Raw genomic sequence first — 22652 nt, 5'->3', positions numbered from 1 at the left:
ATGGGACCATGGAAGTAGCCTTTCCAGAGAGTTGACATGAGAGTTAAACACTGTCAAGCACTTAGGCGATTTCCTGGCACACAGGTATGCTAAACCCCTGTGAGCTATTTTATGCTTACCTTTCACCTCCTTGATGAGGTCTCCCCTCACCCTCCAGTCCAGGCCACCCTCCCAATGGGTGCCTTTCTTAGCGCTTCTACTTTCATTTCATTGTATTGATCACAGCTTCTGACTCCACGTTGATTGCTCTAATTGTTTCAGTGTCCGGGTAAGTATCTCTAGACCAGCACTTCCCCAATCTTTTTGGCATCAGGGACCAGTTTCATGGAAGACAAGTTTTCCATGGACCAGGGTCGGCGGGGATGGTTTCGGGATGATTCAAGCGCATTACTTATTGTGCACTTTATTTCTATTATTATTACATTGTAATATATAATGAAATAATTACATGACTCACCATAATGCTGACAGGAGGCGGAGCTCAGGCGGTAATGCGAGCGATGGGGAGCGGCTGTAAATACAGATGAAGCTTCACTCACTCACCCGCCACTAACCTCCAGCTGTGGGGCTGGGTTCCTAACAGGCCACAGACCACTACTGGTCCATGGCCCAGGGGCTGGGGACCCATGCTCTGGACCATACTTGCAGCAGTGTTGAACATCATACTTGGCACAATGCAGATGCTCCTCAAATCAATGAATGAATGAATGGTTTGATGAATCCTAGTGGGAGAGACTTAGGATATAGTTATTGACGTTTGAAAGAAAACCTTTCTGTGGGTCCACAGTTTGAGTGATTGCATCGTGCATTTCTGTATTTCCTGATTTTATCCTCAGAGCTTGCCCCAAGATCCCATGTCAAGGGTCCTTATGTACTTTGCTGTTGGACTTCATCCATGGGCAGTGGGACAGGGTGGGAGAGGACATCAAGGCTTTGAGGAGGAAAGTGACAAAATCTGAGGAGTGTTTTGAGAAGGGTGCTTTGCCTGCAGAGTGAAGAATGGATTGGGAGGGAAAAGCTGAGGCAGAGAGCCGCTATGATGGTTCAGCATTGTCTGTGGAGGGGCCGACGTGGCGGGGAAGGGGCCAGGGCCCCCATGGCTGTGTCAGTGAGGCCAGGGCTGTGGCTCATGTGGATTGTATCTTGCAGGATCCTGGAGCTTCAGGACACTGGGGACCTGGATGTGCTCAAGCAGAAATGGTGGCCGCACACGGGCCGCTGCGACCTTACCAGCCATGCCAGCGCCCAGGCGGATGGCAAGTCCCTCAAGCTGCACAGCTTCGCCGGGGTCTTCTGCATCTTGGCCATTGGCCTCCTCCTCGCCTGCCTGGTGGCCGCCCTGGAGTTATGGTGGAACAGCAACCGGTGCCACCAGGAGACCCCCAAAGAGGTCCGTGCCCTGGGCCCTACTTCTCCTTTTTGCAGCCTAGAGGCAGGAGAGTCCCACTGGGCCACTCGGTGGGCGGTTTTCTTCCAGTTAGTATTTACTCAAGCCACTTGTCTGGAGACAGCAATGTTTTATAGGGGGGATGGTATCATTGTTTTATTTTGCCTTGAAAGCCAGATAACAAATGTAAGGAATGTTTTCACGCTTGAGCAAGTGCCAAGGCGCCAGCAATGGCCACTAAAGTCGTGTATTTATCTATAGAGCGGGTACAGCATGAACAGCGCCTTCCCTACCCTGCCCCGCCCATGTGCCTCCACCCTGACCTGGAGAGACCAGCTGTAGGGTAAGAGAGGAAACCGCATTCCTTCCTGGTTCTCTTTGGTTCATCAAGGGTCATGGGCCCTGCTTTCCCAGCCTGGGAGGGAGGACCGGCCCCTGCCCCTCATCATCCATTCTCCCTCTCTTCCTCCTCCTTGCAGGGCCCAGCCTTGCCCACGTCCCTCCAGGCACACCCAGCACAGGGACCACTCGGGCTCTGTTCTGACTCTAGGTTCTGGGCACATGTCCTTCCCCGTGGGTACCAACTACAAGCTGATTCTGCCGTCCACACTTCCTGCTCTTTGGGTTTTGCTCATCTTCAAGATCGATTTTTTTTTTCTTGTCTGTAGAGTCTTCATGAAGTTCTCCTGGAGCCAGTGCCTCTAGGGAAGGGTGGCGAGGAGCGTCATTTGGTAATGATGCTCTCCTGGTCGAAACCTGCACACAGGCACTGTAGCACAAGCCCAGCCACTCCACTGTAGGGCTGTCACTACCTGATACATATACCTCAGCTAATTCTTGAATCATAGCTCCACTTAAAGATTATGTTGATAGGGCTTCCCTGGTGGTGCAGTGGTTGGGAGTCCGCCTGCCAATGCAGGGGACGTGGGTTCGTGCCCTGGTCCGGGAAGATCCCACATGCCGCGGAGCGGCTGGGCCCGTGGGCCACGGCTGCTGGGCCTGTGCGTCCGGAGCCTGTGCTCCGCAACGGGAGAGGCCACAACGGTGAGAGGCCCGTGTACCGCAAAAAAAAAAAAAAAGATTATGTTGATACAAACGGTAAATTTCAAACAAGAAGCACTAAAGTAACCAGAACCAGCATTCAAAGAGGCAGCATCACCATGGCCAACATCTCTGCAGCCTAGAAAGGCTGGCTGACCACAGCCCCATACATCAGTCTGTAACAGAGCGCCTGACATGACTGGGAGTGAGGACAGACCCTCCATTCATACCAGGCAGTGAGCTCTCTGTCATCACGCTTAGATTTTGCTGGAAAGAGCTTGCTGTTTGACTCAGCATGTCTGAAATGTTCTGAGGACCTCCATCTTCCTCTCATGCTATCTGCATACCTTCATGTAAGGCCATGCAAGGCCGGAGTCTCCCACAGACTCAGGGGTCTCCTGTCACCTCTGGGCCATATGAGAGGAGGAAGGAAGAGATTTGAGGAAAACCCACTGACAGGAACAGTTAATGGTCCTGTCCCAAGCTTCTTTTTATTTTTTTTTAACATCTTTATTGGAGTATAATTGCTTTACAATGGTGTGTTAGTTTCTGCTTTATAACAAAGTGAATCAGTTGTACATATACATATGTCCCCATATCTCTTCCCCCTTGCATCTCCCTCCCTCCCACCTTCCCTATACCACCCCTCCAGGCAGTCATAAAGCACCGAGCTGATCTCCCTGTGATATGCGGCTGCTTCCTACTAGCTATCTATTTTACATTTGGTAGTGTATATATGTCCATGCCACTCTCTCACTTTGTCACAGCTTACCCTTCCCCCTCCCCGTATCCTCAAGTCCATTCTCTAGTTGGTGTGCGTCTTTATTCACGTCTTGCTCCTGGGTTCTTCTGACCATTTACTTTTCTTTTCTTTTTTTTTTTTTTTTTTTAGATTCCACATATGTGTGTCAATATACGATATTTGTTTTTCTCTGACTTACTTCACTCTGTATGACAGTCTCCAGGTCCATCCACCTCACTACAAATAACTCAGTTTCGTTCCTTTTTATGGTTGAGTAATATTCCATTGTATATGTGTGCCACATCTTCTTTATCCATTCATCTGTCGATGGACACTTAGTTTGCTTCCATGTCCTGGCTATTGTAAATAGAGCTGCAATGAACATTTTGGTACATGACTCTTCTTGAATTATGGTTTTCTCAGGGTGTATGCCCAGTAGTGGGATTGCTGGGTCGTATGGTAGTTCTATTTGTAGTTTTTTAAGGAATCTCCATACTGTTCTCCATAGTGGTTGTATCAATTTACATTCCCATCAACAGTGCAAGAAGGTTCCCTTTTCTTCACACCCTCTCCAGCATTTATTGTTTCTAGATTTTTTGATGATGGCCATTCTGACTGGTGTGAGATGATATCTCATTGTAGTTTTGCTTTGCATTTCTCTAATGATTAATGATGTTGAGCATTCTTTCATGTGTTTGTTGGCAATCTGTATATCTTCTTTGGAGAAATGTCTATTTAGGTCTTCTGCCCATTTTTGTATTGGGTTGTTTGTTTTTTTGATATTGAGCTGCATGAGTTGCTTGTATGTTTTGGAGATTAACCCTTTGTCAGTTGCTTCATTTGCAAATATTTTCTCCCATTCTGAGGGTTGTCTTTTGGTCTTGTTTATGGTTTCCTTTGCTGTGCAAAAGCTTTGAAGTTTCATTAGGTCCCATTTGTTTATTTTTGTTTTTATTTCCATTTCTCTAGGAGGTGGGTCTTGCTGTGATTTATGTCATAGAGTGTTCTGCCTGTTTTCCTCTAAGAGTTTGATGGTGTCTGGCTTTACATTTGGGTCTTTAATCCATTTTGAGTTTATTTTTGTGTATGGTATTAGGGAGTGTTCTAATTTCATTCTTTTACATGTAGCTGTCCAGTTTTCCCAGCACCACTTATTGAAGAGGGTGTCTTTTCTACACTGTATATTCTTGCCTCCTTTATCAAAGATAAGGTGACCATATGTGCTTGGGTTTATCTCTGGGCCTTCTATCCTGTTCCTTTGATCTATATTTCTGTTTTTGTGCCAGTACCATACTGTCTTCATTACTGTAGCTTTGTAGTATAGTCTGAAGTCAGGGAGCCTGATTCCTCCAGCTCTGTTTTTCTTTCTCATGATTGCCAAGCTTCTTTTGCTACTGGAAAATCTTCAATGAAGTTTACAGCAAATGTCCCTCTATACAAATGTCCCTTTGATTAGGGGAGGAGGACAGCTTTTCCAGCTGGGTGAGCATTGCACTGTCATGGAGGCATCATTCTGGGCTGCTGTGAGCAGTGTGGAGACCAGACGACACAGGCTTAGACCCAGAATGTCCCTTGTGAGTCCATCCTTGTTGCTTCTAGTCACTGTCTCTTCACATCCCCTGGTTCAGTATCTAGCGCCAGATCCAGCCTGGACAGCCCAGAATGAATTTTCAAAGGGGCTGTGTGTGTGAGAGAGAGAGGTGGCGGCAGGGGGATCACTGGAGAGGCATAGAAGACAGAGGCAAAAGGAGAGAAAGACCAGGAGACCAAGGGATGACCTCCCTGAGAGGAACAGCTCCGTTCTTGCCTGGAAAGCCTCCTAGCTTCCTTTCTGGCTTCTACATAAGCCCAGGATCTCAGGCACAAGAGAATGAAATACAGTATTCCTGCTTAGAAAATGTGGAACTTTCTGCCCGGGGATGCCAGCATGCTTCTGGATAGGAATGAGAGTTGATGTAGAGGTGGGTTGAATAAAACACAGTAGCTGCCTTTCCTCCAGCCATTTCGGGTGTTACATGGTAAAAGGAAGAACTGTACCATCTTTCTCCTGTTTTTATAGGTTTCTGCTTTTCAAATGAAATTTCTCCCTTCCTTTCCTCATTTCTTTAGTAAGTATCCCTGTAAGGACATAGTTCCTGGCTTTAGGCGGCTTAGCTCTACATGGGCAGACATGGCAGAGAGGGCAGACATGGCAGAGAGGTCAGCCAAGCAGTCTCCGTCATCCGTTGATCAGGGCCACCCTGGAATGAGCCACAGTTTCCATCAAGGGCTAAGGGGCACCCAGCCCAGCCAGGGCATGGTTGGGTCACAGAGGGTAGGGATACTGGTTAGTGAAGAGTTCCTGGGGCTTGGGCTTGTTGGAACTGAGTGTTGAAGGATTGGTACTAATCCTCGAGCTGGAGGAGATTGGAGCTTGCTTTGGGGCAGGGTGACCAGCACAGGGCAGACAAAGTCATCACACCTCCTGGAGCTCTGGGGCATCAGCAAGGAGATGGGAGTAGAGGAAGCTGGAGTGCGAAGCAGGGACTTGCTCTGAAGGGCTTAGATGCCAGACCAAGGGGTTTATACCTCATCACATAGGGAATAGGAGCCAGGAAAGGGGTTGAAACAACAGATTTTAGAAGCATATATTGAAAACCTTTGACAAATAATGATGGTATTTAATCCAGAACCGCTTTGTATTACTGGTTGCCTGCATTTTATGGAGCAGCATTTGCAATTAGGTGAGAGTGTCTGCTTGAGCTGAGAATGCTTCATTTGGGGGCATTGGCCGTATTTCTTAAGAGCCAGAAACCTGTCTTTGGGTGGAGTCCTAAGTCGTATTTAACAGCTTATGCTGCGACATCGTCAGAGTTTAGACACCTACTTCGGGAAGAGTAGTAATGTGCATTCAACCTCTTAATATTCACGTGGATTTGAGGTCATATTTTTTCTAAGGAATCAGACGATTATGTAATTAACCAATGCAGGTGAGTGCATCCCGCTCCGCAGTTGCAATAAAGAGCCACCCTCTAGATTTATGGGGAAAGTGGAGCCGTTGCTCTGAGAATAAAATATTCATGAAATAAAGATGAGAACTGCACAAATGGGAGATGACATGAGAAGTGAGGGATGAATCATTTGTCACTAGGCTGGGAGCTTGGAATTCTTGTTGCTTCCTGCCTTGCCTGCCCTCCCCCAGTCTCTGCTTCCTCTGTCAGGGGCTGACAGAGGCCGGGGTGGCCAGGCAGCAGGGGTGAAGCAGCAGCCAAGCCCCTCTTTTCTGGCCAGTGGTCCAGCTTCTGTCTGCAAACGCCCACAGCACACTCCTGTGCTCCATGGGAGATTTGTTGCTAAGGACGCTCCCCTCAAATGTACACCTTTCCCTGCCTCCATCCTCCAGTGCTTCTTCAACTCCATGTAGAGACTTTCTCTCCTGCACCTTTGCCCTCTTCATTTATGCTAACCCCACAGTGTCACTCTGAGGTTCAACAAGGGATGGTGTGTAAATTGCCTTAAGTAGCAGCTGACCCATGGGAACGGTTTTGTTGAATGGTGGCCAAGGGGCTGCTCCCTCCCAAGGACCTTGTGATGGGCAGAAAGGGGTGCAGGAAGAGGAGTCACATCTTAGGGCACCTTCTCTGTGCCAGGAAAACTACATGTTATCTTCTTTTCTTTTCTTAAAACGTAAAATATTTATTATTTTAGAGTTTGGGTCAGAAATGGAAGCATAGCTTAGCTGGGTCTTCTGTCTCAAGGTCTCTCACAAGGATGTAATCAAGTTATTGACCAGGGTTGGGGTCTCATCTGAAGGCTATACTGGGGACAGATCCACTTCCAAGCTCACTCACATGGTTGTTTTTGTGGTCAGGATTCATTTCCTTATGGGCCATTGGGCTGAAGCCCTCATGTCCTCACTGGCTGTTTGCCAGAGGCCATCACTGACATCTTTGCACATGGGCCGCTCCATAGGCCAGCTCACAACGTGGCAGCTGGTCTGGTCATTGTCATTGTCATAGTCATCACCACCACCACTGTTGTTGCTTCTCAGATGGGGAGAGATTAAGAAGCCTTCCCAAGGGGGCTTCCCTGGTGGTGCAGTGGTTGAGGGTCCACCTGCTGATGCAGGGGATACGGGTTCGTGCCCCGGTCCGGGAAGATCCCACATGCCGCAGAGCGGCTAGGCCCATGAGCCATGGCTGCTGAGCCTGCGCGTCTGGAGCCTGTGCCCCGCAACGGGAGAGGCCACAACAGTGAGAGGCCCGCGTATGGCAAAAAAAAAAAAAAAAAAGAAGCCTTCCCAAACCAGGCCTGGAATCTGCCTCTGCAGCACTGTTAGAAATATGGATTCCCAAGCCCCACCCCATGGATTCAGAGCTGAACCTGGGCGTTTTTTTGTTTTTTCCAAGGCCCCCACATGATTCTCAGGTTCCCATGTTATCTTCTTAACTCTCCTGATTCTCTTCAACAACATTTGAGGAAGGTATCCCTATCCCTGGAGAAATGGGACTCAGAAATAGCAGTGGCAGAACTGGGAGAGGAATGATGTGTCTGCCACTGGGCCTTACATCAGGAGTGTGCAGGAGCAGGGGTTCCTACTTAGCCTTTCCAGATGGTTTGCGGATGAAGAGTGTAGACCAGTGATCCTTTCCCTGAGCCAGGATCCTGGCTCCTAGGTAGGCATTTACATCCTCTGAACCACAGAGGGGTTAGGATTAGGGTTAGTCCTAACCAGAGGGGTTCTGCTTCTGCTGAAAATGGATCCTGGCCCAATGGCTACATTGCTGATATCAGATCCCTGGGAAAGAGGGTAAAGACAGTGAGTGTGTGTTTCAGCCCTTCACTCACGGCCTTTCAGTAAGAAGGCACTGAACACTTACCGTCCACCAGCGTGTAGCTCAAAACCAGCTCAGACGTCACCCTGCTCTGTAAAACCTCCCTTGCCCATCTCCACGGGCCTTCTTACCTCCCTGTGTAAACACTCAGGATTGAGTGTTGGGTGGGATTCCAAATTGCCACTAATGGTTTACCTGCCTATCTCTGCTTTGAGTCTGTTGGCTCTTCTCCACCTCTGCATTCCTATCACTTTGCTCAGTTTCTGGAACGGTGGGACCTCTTATTAAGGGGTGATGAATACAAACTATTGAGCACCTTCTGTGTGCCAGGGACCAGGATGGATGCTTCACGAAGAACATTAGCTCTTCTGGTAGTAGGAGCTCGAAAGTGTTTATCGAATGAATGAACCAGTCTAGGATCCTATAAAGAAAATGTTATTAATGTTAAATTGTTGTGGAACTATTGCAGCTGGATCAATGGCTTTCAATTCTGGCTGCACATCAGAGGTGATTCATTCTGGAGCTTTTTAGAAATACAGATGCTTGGGCTCCATTCCCCAAAGGGTCATATTAAGCAGATCTGGACAACTGTAATTTCTAGAAGCTCCCCACGTGCTTCTGCTGTCCTGTCAAGGAGGAAAACCAGTGGTCTACACCATCATGCCAAGGGGAAAATGAGTGGAAAAGAACTCAGGTTTTGGAACCGGGTAAACACGGGCTCATCCTGGTGCTCCACTTACCATAGAATTGTGTAACCATGAGCAAGTCTCTCCACCCCGTGTGTACCTGCTGCTACCACGTATGATGGGAGGTGTCTGTTAGTTCCCTCCTTTCCTTGTCTGCCCCTACAAAATCTGCAAATAAGCTCATCAGGACTCTTTCTCTAACGTTCTGAAATACTGCCCATCTCATCCCCTGAGACCACTTCATTGACTTAAAGTTCAGCTTCTTTGCTCATACCCGGCTGTTACTCTCAGATCCCCAGCCCAGCCCTTTGGGTTGGAGCAACACTTTAGAAGATCATGTTTATGGTGTTTCTCCCAGCCAGCTGGGTCTTATTTACTACCTGGTTGGTCTGCGGTAATAGAAGATCACCTCCTACAGCCATCCCAGTCATGTGGGAAGTCCCTCATTCCATTTTGTTCCTGCCTAACTTAAAGTAGGAGCCAGTGGACTCCAAACAAAGTCAGTTCTAATGAGTCCCACCTGGAACCCGCTGTTGCAAAGATGATAGTTTAGTTAATTACCGTTTTCCAGTACAGTGTTTTATTTCTGTTGGTGAACAGAGGCTCAGTTATAGAACTTTATCTCTCTGCAAGACAATAGCTGGGAGAGGCTCTACAGTAACCTGTGTTGGTGCATATGTTGTCATGTTTAATATGAGGTAACAAACACAGAACTGGAATTCAGCCGGATTCATGGATAAATGCCATCAATGAATTTTATGTCATATTCAGGGCTGTTTAACTAGGTCAGTTACTTACAGTAAATTAATGAATGCAGCAGCAAGCTTCCAAGTCTCTTTCCACAGCTGTCATTACCTGGTTGAACACTGAAACCTTGATATAATGAGGATGTAAACTGATGTAGTGCATATAAAAAAGTCCATTATTTGAATTTGCATAACATAATAGAATGCCCCATTTTGTCTAAAATATAGATAATTATTCAAATCACTCCTGCCTCTTTCCTTGAGCAGGTGGATTATGTCTGCCTCCTATTTCCTTGGACAGGGGGCCACCAGAAATGACTTGATGTGTGCTCAATCTGATCCAAGAAGACAGTGTTTCCAGAGTTTCCAAAGAAGGTGGTTTTTTCCAATCCTCTGCACTTCAGCTCTGGCCCCCTAAACAGACACCTAATGGGACATATTGGGAGACTCAGAAATGGGCTGCATGTGTTTTTCAGAGAGGATAAGGAGGTATTTGGCTTAGTTCCACTCATTTTCTTGTGCAGTTAAACAACCAATATAGGAAGCTCATGATGGCATCCTCTTTTTCCCAGGTTTGATTTTGTGTTGGATCAACCAGCAGTAATAGATTTTGAATAGAATGAGGTCCCACTGGTGTGGAGAGGATGGGTTTCTTGACTGCCTTTTGGAGTAGGAAGGTCTCCTTGGAAAGTTTGTTCAATGGGTATGGACATTTTCTCTGTGTCCCAATGAGGAAAGGTTACAGGCTAATGAATAATCTCAGTGGAAGATGAGACCCACTGCACACCTTTGCAGCCCTTCTTGGAACTGATTCATTTGTCCTTAATTGGAGGCAAGAAAAAAATATGGATTTAAAAATGCTGTTTTTTCAAGGAAAAGATCAGAGAAAGGCCTTCCAGGCGGAGGGGAGCAGGCAGCCATCTCAGGAAAAGACTGCACTTAAGAAAGCCATCTTAGATTGGTTCAAGATGGCAGAGTAGAAGGACGTGCTCTCACTCCCTCTTGCGAGAACACCGGAATCACAACTAACTGCTGAACAATCATTGACAGGAAGACACTGGAACTCACCAAAAAAGATACCCCACATCCAAAGACAAAGGAGAAGCTGCAATGAGATGGTATGAGGGGTGCAGTCACAATAAAATCAAATCCCATAACCACTGGGTGGGTGACTCACAAACTGGACAACAATTATACCACAGAAGTCCACCCACTGGACTGAAGGTTCTGAGCCCCACGTCAGGCTTCCCAAGCAGGAGGTCCAGCAACGGGAGTAGGAATTCCCAGAGAATCAGATTTTGAAGGCTAGCAGGATTTCATGGCAGGAATTCGACAGCACTAGGGGAAACAGAGACACCACTCTTGGAGGGCACACACGAAGTACTGTGTGTGTCAGGACCCAGGGGAAGGAGCAGTGACCCCACAGGAGACTGAACCAGACCTATATGCTAGTGTTAGAGGGTCTCCTGCAGAGGTGGGGGGTGGCTGTGCCTCACCACGGGTACAAGGACACTGGCAGCGGAAGTTCTGGGAAGTACCCCTTAGCGTGAGCCCTCCTGGAGGCTGCCATTAACCACACCAAAGAGCTGGGTAGGCTCCAGTGCTAGGTTGCCTCCGGCCAAACAACCAACAAGGAGGGAACCCAGCCCCACCCACTAGCAGACAAGCAGATTAAAGTTTTACTGAGCTCTGCCCACCAGAGCAACACCCACCTCTACCCATCCCCAGTTCATCCCATCAGGAAGCTTGTACAAGCCTCTTAGATAGCCTCATCCACCAGAGGGCAGAAAGCAGAAGCAAGAAGAACTACAATCCTGCAGCCTGTGGAACAAAAACCACATTCACAAAAAGATAGACAAAATGAAAAGGCAGAGGACTATGTACCAGATGAAGGAACAAGATGAACCCCCTGAAAAACAACTAAATGAAGTGGAGATAGGCAACCTTCCAGAAAAAGAATTCAGAATAATGATAGTGAAGATGATACAGGACCTCGGAAAAGAATTGAGGCAAAGATCAAGAAGATGCAAGAATTATTTAACAAAGACCTAGAAGAATTAAACAACAAACAAACAGAGACGAGCAATACAATAACTGAAATGAAAAATACACTAGAAGGAATCAATAGCAGAATAACTGAGGCAGAAGAACAGAGAGGTGACCTGGAAGACAGAATGGTGGAATTCACTGCCATGGAACAGAATAAAGAAAAAACAATGAAAAGAAATGAAGACACTCTAAGAGACCTCTGGGACAACATAAAGTGCACCAACATTCTCATTATAGGAGTCCCAGAAGGAGAAGAGAGAGAGAAAGGACATGAGAAAATATCTGAAGAAATTATAGTCGAAAACTTCCCTAATATGGGAAAGGAAATAGCCACCCAAGTCCACAAAGTAATCAAATCAAGTAATCAAATTGACAAAAATTAAAGACAAAGAAAAATTATTAAAAGCAAGAAAGGAAAAATGACAAATAACATACATGGGAACTCCCAAAAGGTTAACAGCTGATTTCTCAGCAGAAACTCTACAAGCCAGAAGGGAGTGGCACAATATATTTAAAGTGATGAAAGGAAAGAGCCTACAACCAAGATTACTCTACCCACCAACGATCTCCTTCCGATTCGATGGAGAAATCAGAAGCTTTACAGACAAGCAAAAGCTAAGAGAATTCAGCACCATCAAACCAGCTCTACAACAAATGCTAAAGGAACTTCTCTAAGTGGGAAACACAGGAGAAGAAAAGGACCTACAAAAACAAACCCAAAACAATTAGAAAATGGTAATAGGAACATGCATATCGATAATCACCTTAAATGTGAATGGATTAAATGCTCCAACCAAAAGACACAGGGTTGTTGAATGGATACAAAAACAAGACCCGTCTGTAGGCTGTCTACAAGAGACCCACTTCAGACCTAGGGACACATTCAGACTGAAAGTGAAGGAATGGAAAAAGATATTCCATGAAAATGGAAATCAAAAGAAAGCTGGAGTAGCAATACTCATATCAGATAAAATAGACTTTAAAATAAAGAATGTTACAAGAGACAAGAAAGGACACTACATAATGATAAAGGGATCAATCCAAGAAGAAGACATAACAATTTAAATATATATGCACCCAAAATAGGAGCACCTCAATACCTAAGGCAAATGGTAACAGTTATAAAAGAGGAAATTGACAGTAATACAGTAATTGTGAGGGATTCTAACACCTTATTTACACCATTGGACAGAACATCCAGACAGAAAATTAATAACCTAACACAAGCTTTAAATGACACAAAAGACCAGATAGCTTTAATTGATATTTATAGGACATTCCATCCAAAAACAGCAGATTACACTTTCTTCTCAAGCGCACATGGAACATTCACCAGGATTCACATCTTGGGTCACAAATCAAGCCTCGGTAAATTTAAGAAAATTGAAATCATATCAAGCATCTTTTCTGACCACAACTCTGTGAGATTAGAAATCAATTACAGGGAAAAATACGTAGAAAACACAGAAAAATGGAGGCTAAACAATACGTTACTAAATAACCAAGAAGTCACTGAAGAAATCAAAGAGGAAATCAAAAAATACCTAGAGACAGATAACAATGAAAACACAATGATCCAAAACCTATGGGATGCAGCAAAAGCAGTTCTAAGAGGGAAGTTTATAGCAATACCAGCCTACCTCAAGGAACAAGAAAAATCACAAATAAACAATCTAACCTTACACCTAAAGGAACTAGAGAAAGAACAAACAAAACCCAAAGTTAGCAGAAGGGAAGAAATCATAAAGATCAGAGCAGAAACAAATGAAATAGAAACAAAACAATAGCAAAAATCAATAAAACTAAAAGCTGGTTCTTTGAGAAGATAAACAAAATTGGTAAACCTTTAGCCAGACTCATCAAGAAAAAGAGGGAGAGGACTCAAATCAATAAAATTAGAAATGAAAAAGGAGAAATTACAACAGATAGCACAGAAATACAAAGCATCCTAAGAGACTACTACAAGCAACTCTATGCCAATAAAATGGACAACCTGGAAGAAATGGACAAATTCTTAGAAAGGTATAACCTTCCAAGACTGAACCAGGAAGAAGTAGAAAATATGAGGAGACTAATCACATATAATGAAATTGAAACTGTGATTAAAAATCTTCCAACAAACAAAAGTCCAGGACCAGATGGCGTCACAGGTGAATTCTATCAAACATTTAGAGAAGAGCTAACACCCAACCTTCTCAAACTCTCCCAAAAACTTTCGGGGGAAGAACACTCCCAAACTCATTCTATGAAGCCACCATCACGCTGATACCAAAACCAGATAAAGGTACTACAATAAAAGAAAATTACAGACTGATATCACTGATGAATATAGATGCAAAAATCCTCAACAAAATACTAGCAAACAGAATTCAACAGCACATTAAAAGGATTATACACCATCATCAAGTGGGATTTATCCCAGGATGCAAGGATTCTTCAATATATGCAAATCAATCAATGTGATACACCATATTAACAAACTGAAGAATAAAAACCATATGATCATCTCAACAGATGCAGAAAAAGCTTTTGACAAAATTCAACACCCATTTATGATAAAAACTCTCCAGAGTGCAGGCATAGAGGGAATCTACCTCAACATAATAAAGGCCATAGACAACAAACCCACAGCAAACATCACTGTCAATGGTGAAAAACTGAAAGCATTTTCTCTAACGTCAGGAAGGAGACAAGGATGTCCACTCTCGCCACTATCTTTCAACATAGTTTTGGAAGTCCTAGCCATGGCAGTCACAGAAGAAAAAGAAATAAAAGAAATACAAATTGGAAAAGAAGAAGTAAAACTGTCACTGTTTGCACATGACATGATACTATGGATAGAGAATCCTAAAGTTGCTACCAGAAAACTACTAGAGCTAATCAATGAACTTGGTAAAGTTGCAGGATACAAAATTAATGCACAGAAATCTCTTGCATTCCTATACACTAATGATGAAAAATCTGAAAGAGAAATTAAGGAAACACTCCCATTTACCATTGCAATAAAAAAATAAAATACCTAGGAATAAACCTACCTAGGGAGACAAAAGACCTGTATGCAGAAAACTATCAGACACTGATGAAAGAAATTAAAGATGATACCAACAGATGGAGAGATAGATCATGTTCTTTTATTGGAAGAATCAATATTGTGAAAATGACTATACTACCCAAAGCAATCTACAGAGTCGATGCAATCTCTATCAAATTACCAATGGCATTTTTTACTGAACTAGAACAAAAAATCTTAAAATTTGTATGGAGACACAAAAGACCCCGAATAGCCAAAGCAGCCTTGAGGGAAAAAAACGGAGCTGGAGGAATCAGACTCCCTGACTTCAGACTATACTACAAAGCTACAGTAATCAAGACAATATGGTACTGGCACAAAAATAGAAATATAGATCAATGGAACAGGATAGAAAACCCAGAGATAAACCCACGCACCTATGGTCAACTCATGTATGACAAAGGAGACAAGGATATACAATGGAGAAAAGACAGCCTCTTCAATAAGTGGTGCTGGGAAAACTGGACAGCTACATGTAAAAGAATGAAATTAGAACACTCCCTAACACCACACACAAAAATAAACTGAAAATGGATTAGAGACCTAAATGTAAGACCGGACACTATAAAACTCTTAGAGGAAAACTTAGGAAGAACACTCTTTGACATAAATCACAGCAAGATCTTTTTTGATCCACTTCCTAGAGGAATGGAAATAAAAACAAAAATAAACAAATGGGACCTCATGAAACTTAAAAGCTTTTGCAAAGCAAAGGAAACTACAAACAAGACGAAAAGACAACCCTCAGAATGGGAAAAACTATTTGCAAATGAATCAATGGACAATCTCCAAAATATATAAACAGCTCATGCAGCTCAATATTAAAAAAACAAACAACCCAATCCAAAAATGGGAAGAAGACCTAAATAGACATTTCTCCAAAGAAGACATACAGATGGCCAAGAGGCACATGAAAAGCTGCTCAACATCACTAATTATTAGAGAAATGCAAATCAAAACTTCAATGAGGTATCACCTCACACCAGTTAGGATGGGCATCATCAGAAAATCTGCAAACAACAAATGCTGGAGAAGGTGTGGAGAAAAGGGAACCCTCTTGCACTGTTGGTGGGAATGTAAATTGATACAGCCACTATGGAGAAGAGTATGGAGGTTCCTTAAAAAACTAAAAATAGAATTATCATATGACCCAGCAATCCCACTACTAGGCATATACCCAGAGAAAACCACAATTCAAAAAGCCACATGCACCATAATATTCATTGCAGCACTATTTACAGTAGCCAGGTCGTGGAAGCAACCTAAATGTCCATCGACAGACGAATAGATAAAGAAAATGTGGTACATATATACAGTGGAATATTACTCAGCCTAAAAAGGAACGAAATTGGGTCATTTGTAGAGACGTGGATGGACCTAGAGACTGTCATACAGAGTGAGGTAAGTCAGAAAGAGAAAAACAAATATTGTATATTAACTCATATATGTGGAATCTAGAAAAATGCTACCAATGAACTGGTTTGCAAGGCAGAAATAGAGACACAGATGTAGGGAACAAACGTATGGACACCAAGGGGGTAAAGTGGCTGTGGGGTGGTGGTGTGATGAATTGGGAGATTGGGATTGACATTTATACACTAATATGTATAAAATAGTTAACTAATAAGAGCCTGCTGTATAAAAAATTACAATAAAAATTTTTTTAAATGACATAGGGAATGATACAATAAAAATTAAAAAAGCAACCCATCTTAGGCCTCAGGAGTCAGGTATGCAAGATTAGGGAAATATTTTTCAATCTTATCAATTGCAGCAAATATTATTAACGTTGTTAAATATTTGTACAATTATCACAACATTTGCTTTTATATTCACCATCTTCCCTGATCTTTACCCGGCTCCTAGGAAGCAGATTTCAGTACAACTGCCCTGTTATAGGGGAGAGAATGGAGGCCCAGATAGATTGTGTGTCTTAGCAGAAGCCAGACTCACATCTCAACCTTTGGCTCCAAATTTCCTCCTCCTTCTTCTCCACCTCATGTCAAGTGCTAATAATAAGTGGAAAAAAAGATGTTAAAAAAAAACACAAAATAAATGCTATTTATTCAAGTTCTTTCCTCCAAAAATCCGCACTCTAGGGTATCGGATTGTCTCCACATCCACACTCTGGGCTGGTCTTTATTCTAGATGCTTTGGTACTACCTGGTCAACCCCTCAGAGCTGTGATAATTATGCTAGATTATTATATAATTATGTCTGTGACCTATCACTTTTATAATACTGCCCCCAAACCTCCTCTCCCTTGTCCTTCACTGGTGAAGGATTTCATCAAAAGGGTGACCTCTTTTGCTCCCATTTCTCCAGAAGATTTTGGTTGGTTGGTCTTCCCACAAAGCTTTCCTTATGTCTGTTTCCCTGGCTTTAGGTAAGAGGGCTCCTTTCACTTTGCTCCCACTCTCAACTCTCTGTCTCCCTCTGGCCTTCTTTGACAGGAAGTTCTCATTCTCTACCTGTCGACCCCCAAAACATGGGGAGCATCTGAACACTTGTCCTGGCCAAGTGTTCCATTGACTATAAAAAAGGGGGCCAAGCCCTCTCCTTTAACTGACAGAATCTAGAGTGAACACAGCTGAGACCAAGACACTCGCTTCATACTCCAAATTAGTCTACTCTTAAACTACTTATTTCTGTCCTCAAAAGGATTCTTACAGCCCTGAGAAGAAAATAGAAAGGAGAAAAAGGCAAGATTATGCAACTAACTAGTTCTTCCAGTGATCCCAGGACCACTCACTTGGTCAACAGTTTTCCTTTAGGCTAAAGGCTCTGCCAGCCCTTGGCTTGTCCATTCTTTGAGCTTGGCTGGCTGCAAAGAGAAGGGAAGTTTATATTATTAAGCTTCAAAAGTGTCTGAAATTCTCCTTCAATTTCTCCAGCTTCCAGGCTTTCTGGTACCTGTCTTCTGCCCTTCATGTATTTTGAAATGAAAATAGCCCATAGATACAAATATTTACCAACACAGCTGTGGCACTGACTTTGGCTGACACACATGAAACAGGGCATCAGAAGCTTATCAGCAGCTCACAGCAGCCATGAGAAGGCTGGAGAAGCATGCTCAGTGATGGGCAGAAGTCAAGGCTTGTTTGGAGGGCTGGGAGGCAAAATCCAGGAGGTGGTCATAGAGTAGAAAGTTTCTTGAAGCACTACCGCTGTCATGGATGGGCCGTCAACCATCTTCTGTCTCTTTATCTCTTTGTTCAGGATTCAGATCCATTTCTCTTGTCCTTACCTGGGTCACGGTCCTGCCTTTTGGCTACAGGTAGGCAGGGTACTGCCAAACTGTTATCTAGTGGGGAAAAAGTGATTCCCCCAAGGAAGATAAATCATGGTCTTCTTGGGAAGGGAGAATTGATGCTTGATAGCAGTAAAACAGCCAGTGCCTGATATAACACTTTAACAACTATTAAAAATAGTTTAATATTCAAGAATAGAAACAAAGCATAGAAATGATACACGGAAAAGAGCAAGGTTGCACAGAGCTGGATCAACCATGCTGTAACTTAATTAAGAAGAGAACTTGGATTTCGTTTGCTAAACATTTTACAGACTGTTGAAGGAGTCAGTGGAAGACATTGTATGCACCGTGTTTAGTCTAAGTAAAGGGCTGGTACTCTCTAGCCACTTGCCCCAATTTCACCCATCATACTTGCCACCCAGAGGTGTCCCTAACTTGGAGCTAGTCTCCCAGCAACAGTGAGCTGAGCTCTGCTGAGCTTCGGCTTCAGATCACTGGAATCTTGGCTCTGCCCATGGGGCCATGTCAACGATTTCTGACGTGGCTTCCATTATGACATGACCCACTTCTCATAGTGCCTTCCACCCTCAAACCAGTTGGATTTCTTATCCTCAGGTTTCCTCTTGGCCTCGAATGAGTTCCTCATTGTTGTATGGGTATTGCCAGTCTTCTTGTTCTGGGAAAGGTTCTGGGGAGGATAGCAGGTGTCCTGCCAGAAGCCAAGCCCTGTGTGCTAGTCATGAACTCAACAAAGTTGTGGAGAGAGCAGTGGTCCTGCCTTCTCCACGCCAGGGTGATAGGGAGCATGGAGTGGTCTGCAGAGACAGCTTCCTTGCCTGAGAAAGGCTGGAATGAGACTTAATGGGATGAAACTTAACCAACCCCGTGTACTCTCCTATGAGAGGGGAGCTCATGCCAGTTATTTAGAGTTGCCTCTTCCTGGGGAATATCCTCTCCCACTAGCCTTAGAGGAGCCCAGAGCAGCCACTGGAATGGCCCTTGGATTTGTGTGTCTCCTTTTTACTTTTGAAAGTACATTCAGGGCTTTTACATTTCGTGGTATTTCTAACAACCCTACAAGGTGGGCAGGAGACAGGTTTCTCTCTCTGCTCTATGGATGTTGACATTAGACAGCCTGTGATGCTCTGTCTTGGAGCAGAGCTTTGACTTGGTATTGCTCATGCAGTTTGACAGCAGGGAAGCACAGGCAATGGGAATAACCTTGCCTGGCACATCCGCACTAATACTCCTGAAAATAGGACTGCAGCTTCTAACACCTCACCGAGGGGCTGGCATGGCTCTTCCATGGACACCTGGTTTTGTACCCCAGGTCACTGGGGAGAAACTGAGGAAGTAGATTACATGGTCTTTTTCTTTAAGGAGCTTTCAAGTAGTTTGGCCTCTTTGATTTATTCTGACACTGTAGACAAAATATCAGTGATATTTGTTCTGCTTCTTCTCTTAAGCAAATAGATAACTGAACAAACAAAACAACTTCCTTGACGCCGTGCACCATGTGGAGAAAGAGTCAGGTGTGTGAGGGTCACAGATCTCGGCAGCCTCAAACCCTCATGATACCAGAAAAGTCAGCTGACCCCTGGGAAGTCTCTTCCCTCACCATCCCAGCCCCCATCCTCATCCAGGACCCCGGCGCCATGAGACTCCAGACGGGGACGTGCCCCCTCCCTGGCATCTCTGGAGATTTTGAATGCTCCGGGCTTCCCGTGCTGCCTGTGCCGCTCACTGGGGTTATGAATCTGGGAGGCCATTGACCTTCCTGAACCCAAGCCTCCTTTTGCATAAGGTGGGGTGGATCCCACCAGGTCTTTTGAGCATTATGAGCATTAAATGGCAAATCCATGGGGCACGTTAGGAGCTCAAGGACCATTCCCTTTTATCCCCATGGGACTCCTGCTGTTTCCGCCAGTTGTTCAAAGCATCTTCTCCCAAGGCTTGCCTCTGGGTGTGACAGTCGTTCTAAGCAGAGCGCGGGCGGGGGTTGGGGGCAGGTGGTAGATGCTGCCAAGTCCTGCTTGCTGGGTCTTTGCTACCTGGGGGCAGTGTCCCAGGCTACTGGTACCCCAGGTAACAGGGCTGGCCATGCAGTTGAGGGGAGGTGGGAGAAATGGGGGCATGCTCACCCAGTGCCCAGCAGGCTGAACAGGCCTGGGGTCTCCAGCCTCCCAGAGTTTTCAGAAAGCCAGTCGGGGCTCCTGTTAGGGCTTGGCCTGACCCTCCTGTGCTTTCCCTGCAGGACAAAGAAGTGAATCTGGAGCAGGTCCATCGGCGCATGAACAGTCTAATGGATGAAGACATTGCTCACAAGCAGATTTCCCCAGCGTCCATTGAGCTCTCGGCCCTGGAGATGGGGGGCCTGGCTCCCAGCCAGGCCTTGGAGCCAGCGCGGGAGTATCAGAACACGCAGCTCTCGGTCAGCACCTTCTTGCCGGAGCAAAGCGGCCACGGCACTAGCCGGACACTCTCGTCAGGGCCCAGCAGCAGCCTGCCTCTGCCACTGAGCAGTTCGGCCACCATGCCCTCCATGCAGTGCAAACACAGGTCGCCCAACGGGGGGCTGTTCCGCCAGAGCCCCGTGAAGACCCCCATCCCCATGTCCTTCCAGCCCGTGCCTGGAGGCGTCCTTCCGGAGGCCTTGGACACCTCCCACGGCACCTCCATCTGATCGCGCCGCCTGCCCTCCTGCCCACCCATCCACCCACCCGACCAGCAGAGCTTTTTAATACCAGAAAACAACACCACAAGCCACACACACACGTGCACACACACACAGAGACTCTTTCATTTTTCTTGTATATATGTGTAAATAATGACAGAATGGAGTGGGGTAAAAGTGTATTTTGAATATTCCCAATTTTCGAAGTCAGTAAAAAAAAAAAAAAACACAAAAACTGTATGAATGACTTTGTAAATTTTGTTCTATATGAATAAAAAGGCAAATTACTTGTGATCATTCTGAAGTGCCAAAGAAGCCCCCTGTTCCTGGGCCTTTCTGAGGGCGAGGGCAGGAGGGGCGATCAGATAAGGATGTCCCCTGCTGGCGGAGAGAGGAAGGTAAGCAGCCGGTCCCTTTAGAGGAGCCCCAATTGCTGCTTGCTGCCCTGTCCCATGGTTTCCTGCCATGTTCCTCCGCTCCTGGCCCTTGGTTCCCCTTAGTCCTCTCGGGTCGATAAAGGGTGAGCCTCAAGTCAGCGCTGGTCCGACCCCTGGGTCCCTGTGCTGTAGGGTGATCAACTGTGCCAGTCAGCCTGGGACTGAGGAGGCTCCCGGGACACAGGACAGTCCTGTTTGGTCACTCTACTGCATGTCACAGTGTGCTGTGGACCCGACAGAAGCACCAGGCCAATGCAACCGACTCTGCGGGCTCTGAGGCCGACATGCTCTAGGCTTATCCCGTTGGCCTTGTTTTTTACTTTCTTTTCCTAATTGGAAGAATCAACAAGTGATGGAATCTGGGAGAAGGAGGGTAGGTCCCATCATTTCCTCTGGAGACTGGGCAGAGGTGGGCTTGGCCTTGTCTGTGGGGATAGGGAGATGTGGGGTGTGATGTGTGGATCAGGTGAGGTGGGAGGATGAGAAGCCAGGTAGGGGGAGGATATTCCCTTGGATGTGAGACCCGTGGTTTCAGGTAAAAGGATCCTGCTGGAGGAGTGGAGGGAGGTACCCCAGGTGAGCAGACTAGTGCTGTAGGTGATAGGAGTGCCCAGAGTAGATCAAAGGGATCATGTTGGTTCAGGTAAGAGGAAGCCTTAGCTCTGAGAGAAAGAACAGCATAACTTTGTGTGATGTGGAGACAAGTAATTCCCAGCCCCCAGGGAAGTAGCCCCAAAAGTAAAAGAATGTCTCTGGGTCTTAAACACTGCAGGCAGTCTGTCAAACAGGGCCGGAGCCCAGCATGAGCCCTCATACCCTGCTTTGTCACCTTCTCCAGACCAGAAACCCTCAAGCTGTGATGTAGCCCATAGCAGGGGCCCTCCTGGCTGATGGCATCATATAGTCTTTGAGATCCACAGGCCTATCCTTGAGCTCGTGAACCTGCTAGGAAACTCTGTTTCTTAAGCCGAAGACAACCTGACAGCCCTGCCTCCCTCCACTGCCCTTTTTGGGGCAATTAAACTATAGGACGAGAGAGGGAAAAAACAAAATCAAAGCAAAACACTAGGGGCAGAGTAATTCGAGTACTGTGAGCTGTACCTTCAAGCCCTTCTTCTGAAGACGAAGGTGATTCTGCTTTCCTAACCTGCCAGAATGTAGTGAACGCAGCCTACATCTGGCACCAGAAAGGGTGGGGCTCCCTCTCCCAGCAGCAGTCAGGGGGCTAAGAGCTCGTATCTGTGGTCGTGGAGAAATACAAAGTCCTATTGATTGCCTCTCCTATAGCACTGTGGAATTACTCCAGAGATGTAGTTATGAGGGTGATAACTAGCTTGGGATTGATTTCTTGCCCAAAGTCCTACGTGACATGATTGAGCAGTAAGGAGTGGCTGCATCACACAGTCAGCTAAAAACACTCTGGGGAGGAGAGTGTTTACAATTATGTTATTTATCTGTGGATTCTGAGAATGGCCTGATATTCATGCTACCAAGGAGATCCATTGACATTTCTCCAGTCACAGCGTGTAGAGCCCAGACCTGGGTGCATGTAGATGGGGAAGCTTAGGTGGGCAATGGTTACCCTGAGGGAGGACGGGCTTCATTTTCTTTCCATCAGCACTTTGAGGGGTCCTGCCCTGGATGGTCAAGTTTTCCTATGTATTTCTCTATTTTTTTAATCAAATTCTGGTCTCACTGCCTTATCTCACACCCAAGTCTGTTTTTTTTCGGGTTTTTTTGGTTTGTTTTTCTC

General features: G+C 45.5%; 1 protein-coding gene across 2 annotated transcripts in view; it reads left to right on the top strand.

Annotated features, from left to right (window-relative positions):
• GRID1 (glutamate ionotropic receptor delta type subunit 1) overlaps positions 1-20722 on the top strand; it is a 666827-nt gene extending 646105 nt beyond the window's left edge. The window contains exons 15-17 of one of the 2 annotated variants that reach the window (XM_033433944.2): positions 1150-1390; positions 1649-1730; positions 20043-20174. In XM_033433944.2, coding sequence (XP_033289835.1) covers positions 1150-1390; positions 1649-1729 — 322 coding nt within the window. In that variant the 3' untranslated portion in view covers position 1730; positions 20043-20174. Of the gene's footprint in view, positions 1-1149; positions 1391-1648; positions 1731-20042 lie in introns of both variants that reach the window. The other variant, XM_004273011.3, reaches the window with a different exon arrangement.
• The last annotated feature ends 1930 nt before the right edge of the window (positions 20723-22652 follow it).

Source organism: Orcinus orca, chromosome 14 (assembly GCF_937001465.1).
Source record: "Orcinus orca chromosome 14, mOrcOrc1.1, whole genome shotgun sequence".
NCBI lineage: Eukaryota > Metazoa > Chordata > Mammalia > Artiodactyla > Delphinidae > Orcinus > Orcinus orca.
Note: the sequence above shows the minus strand (reverse complement) of the source record. Positions and strands in the feature narration are given on the sequence as shown.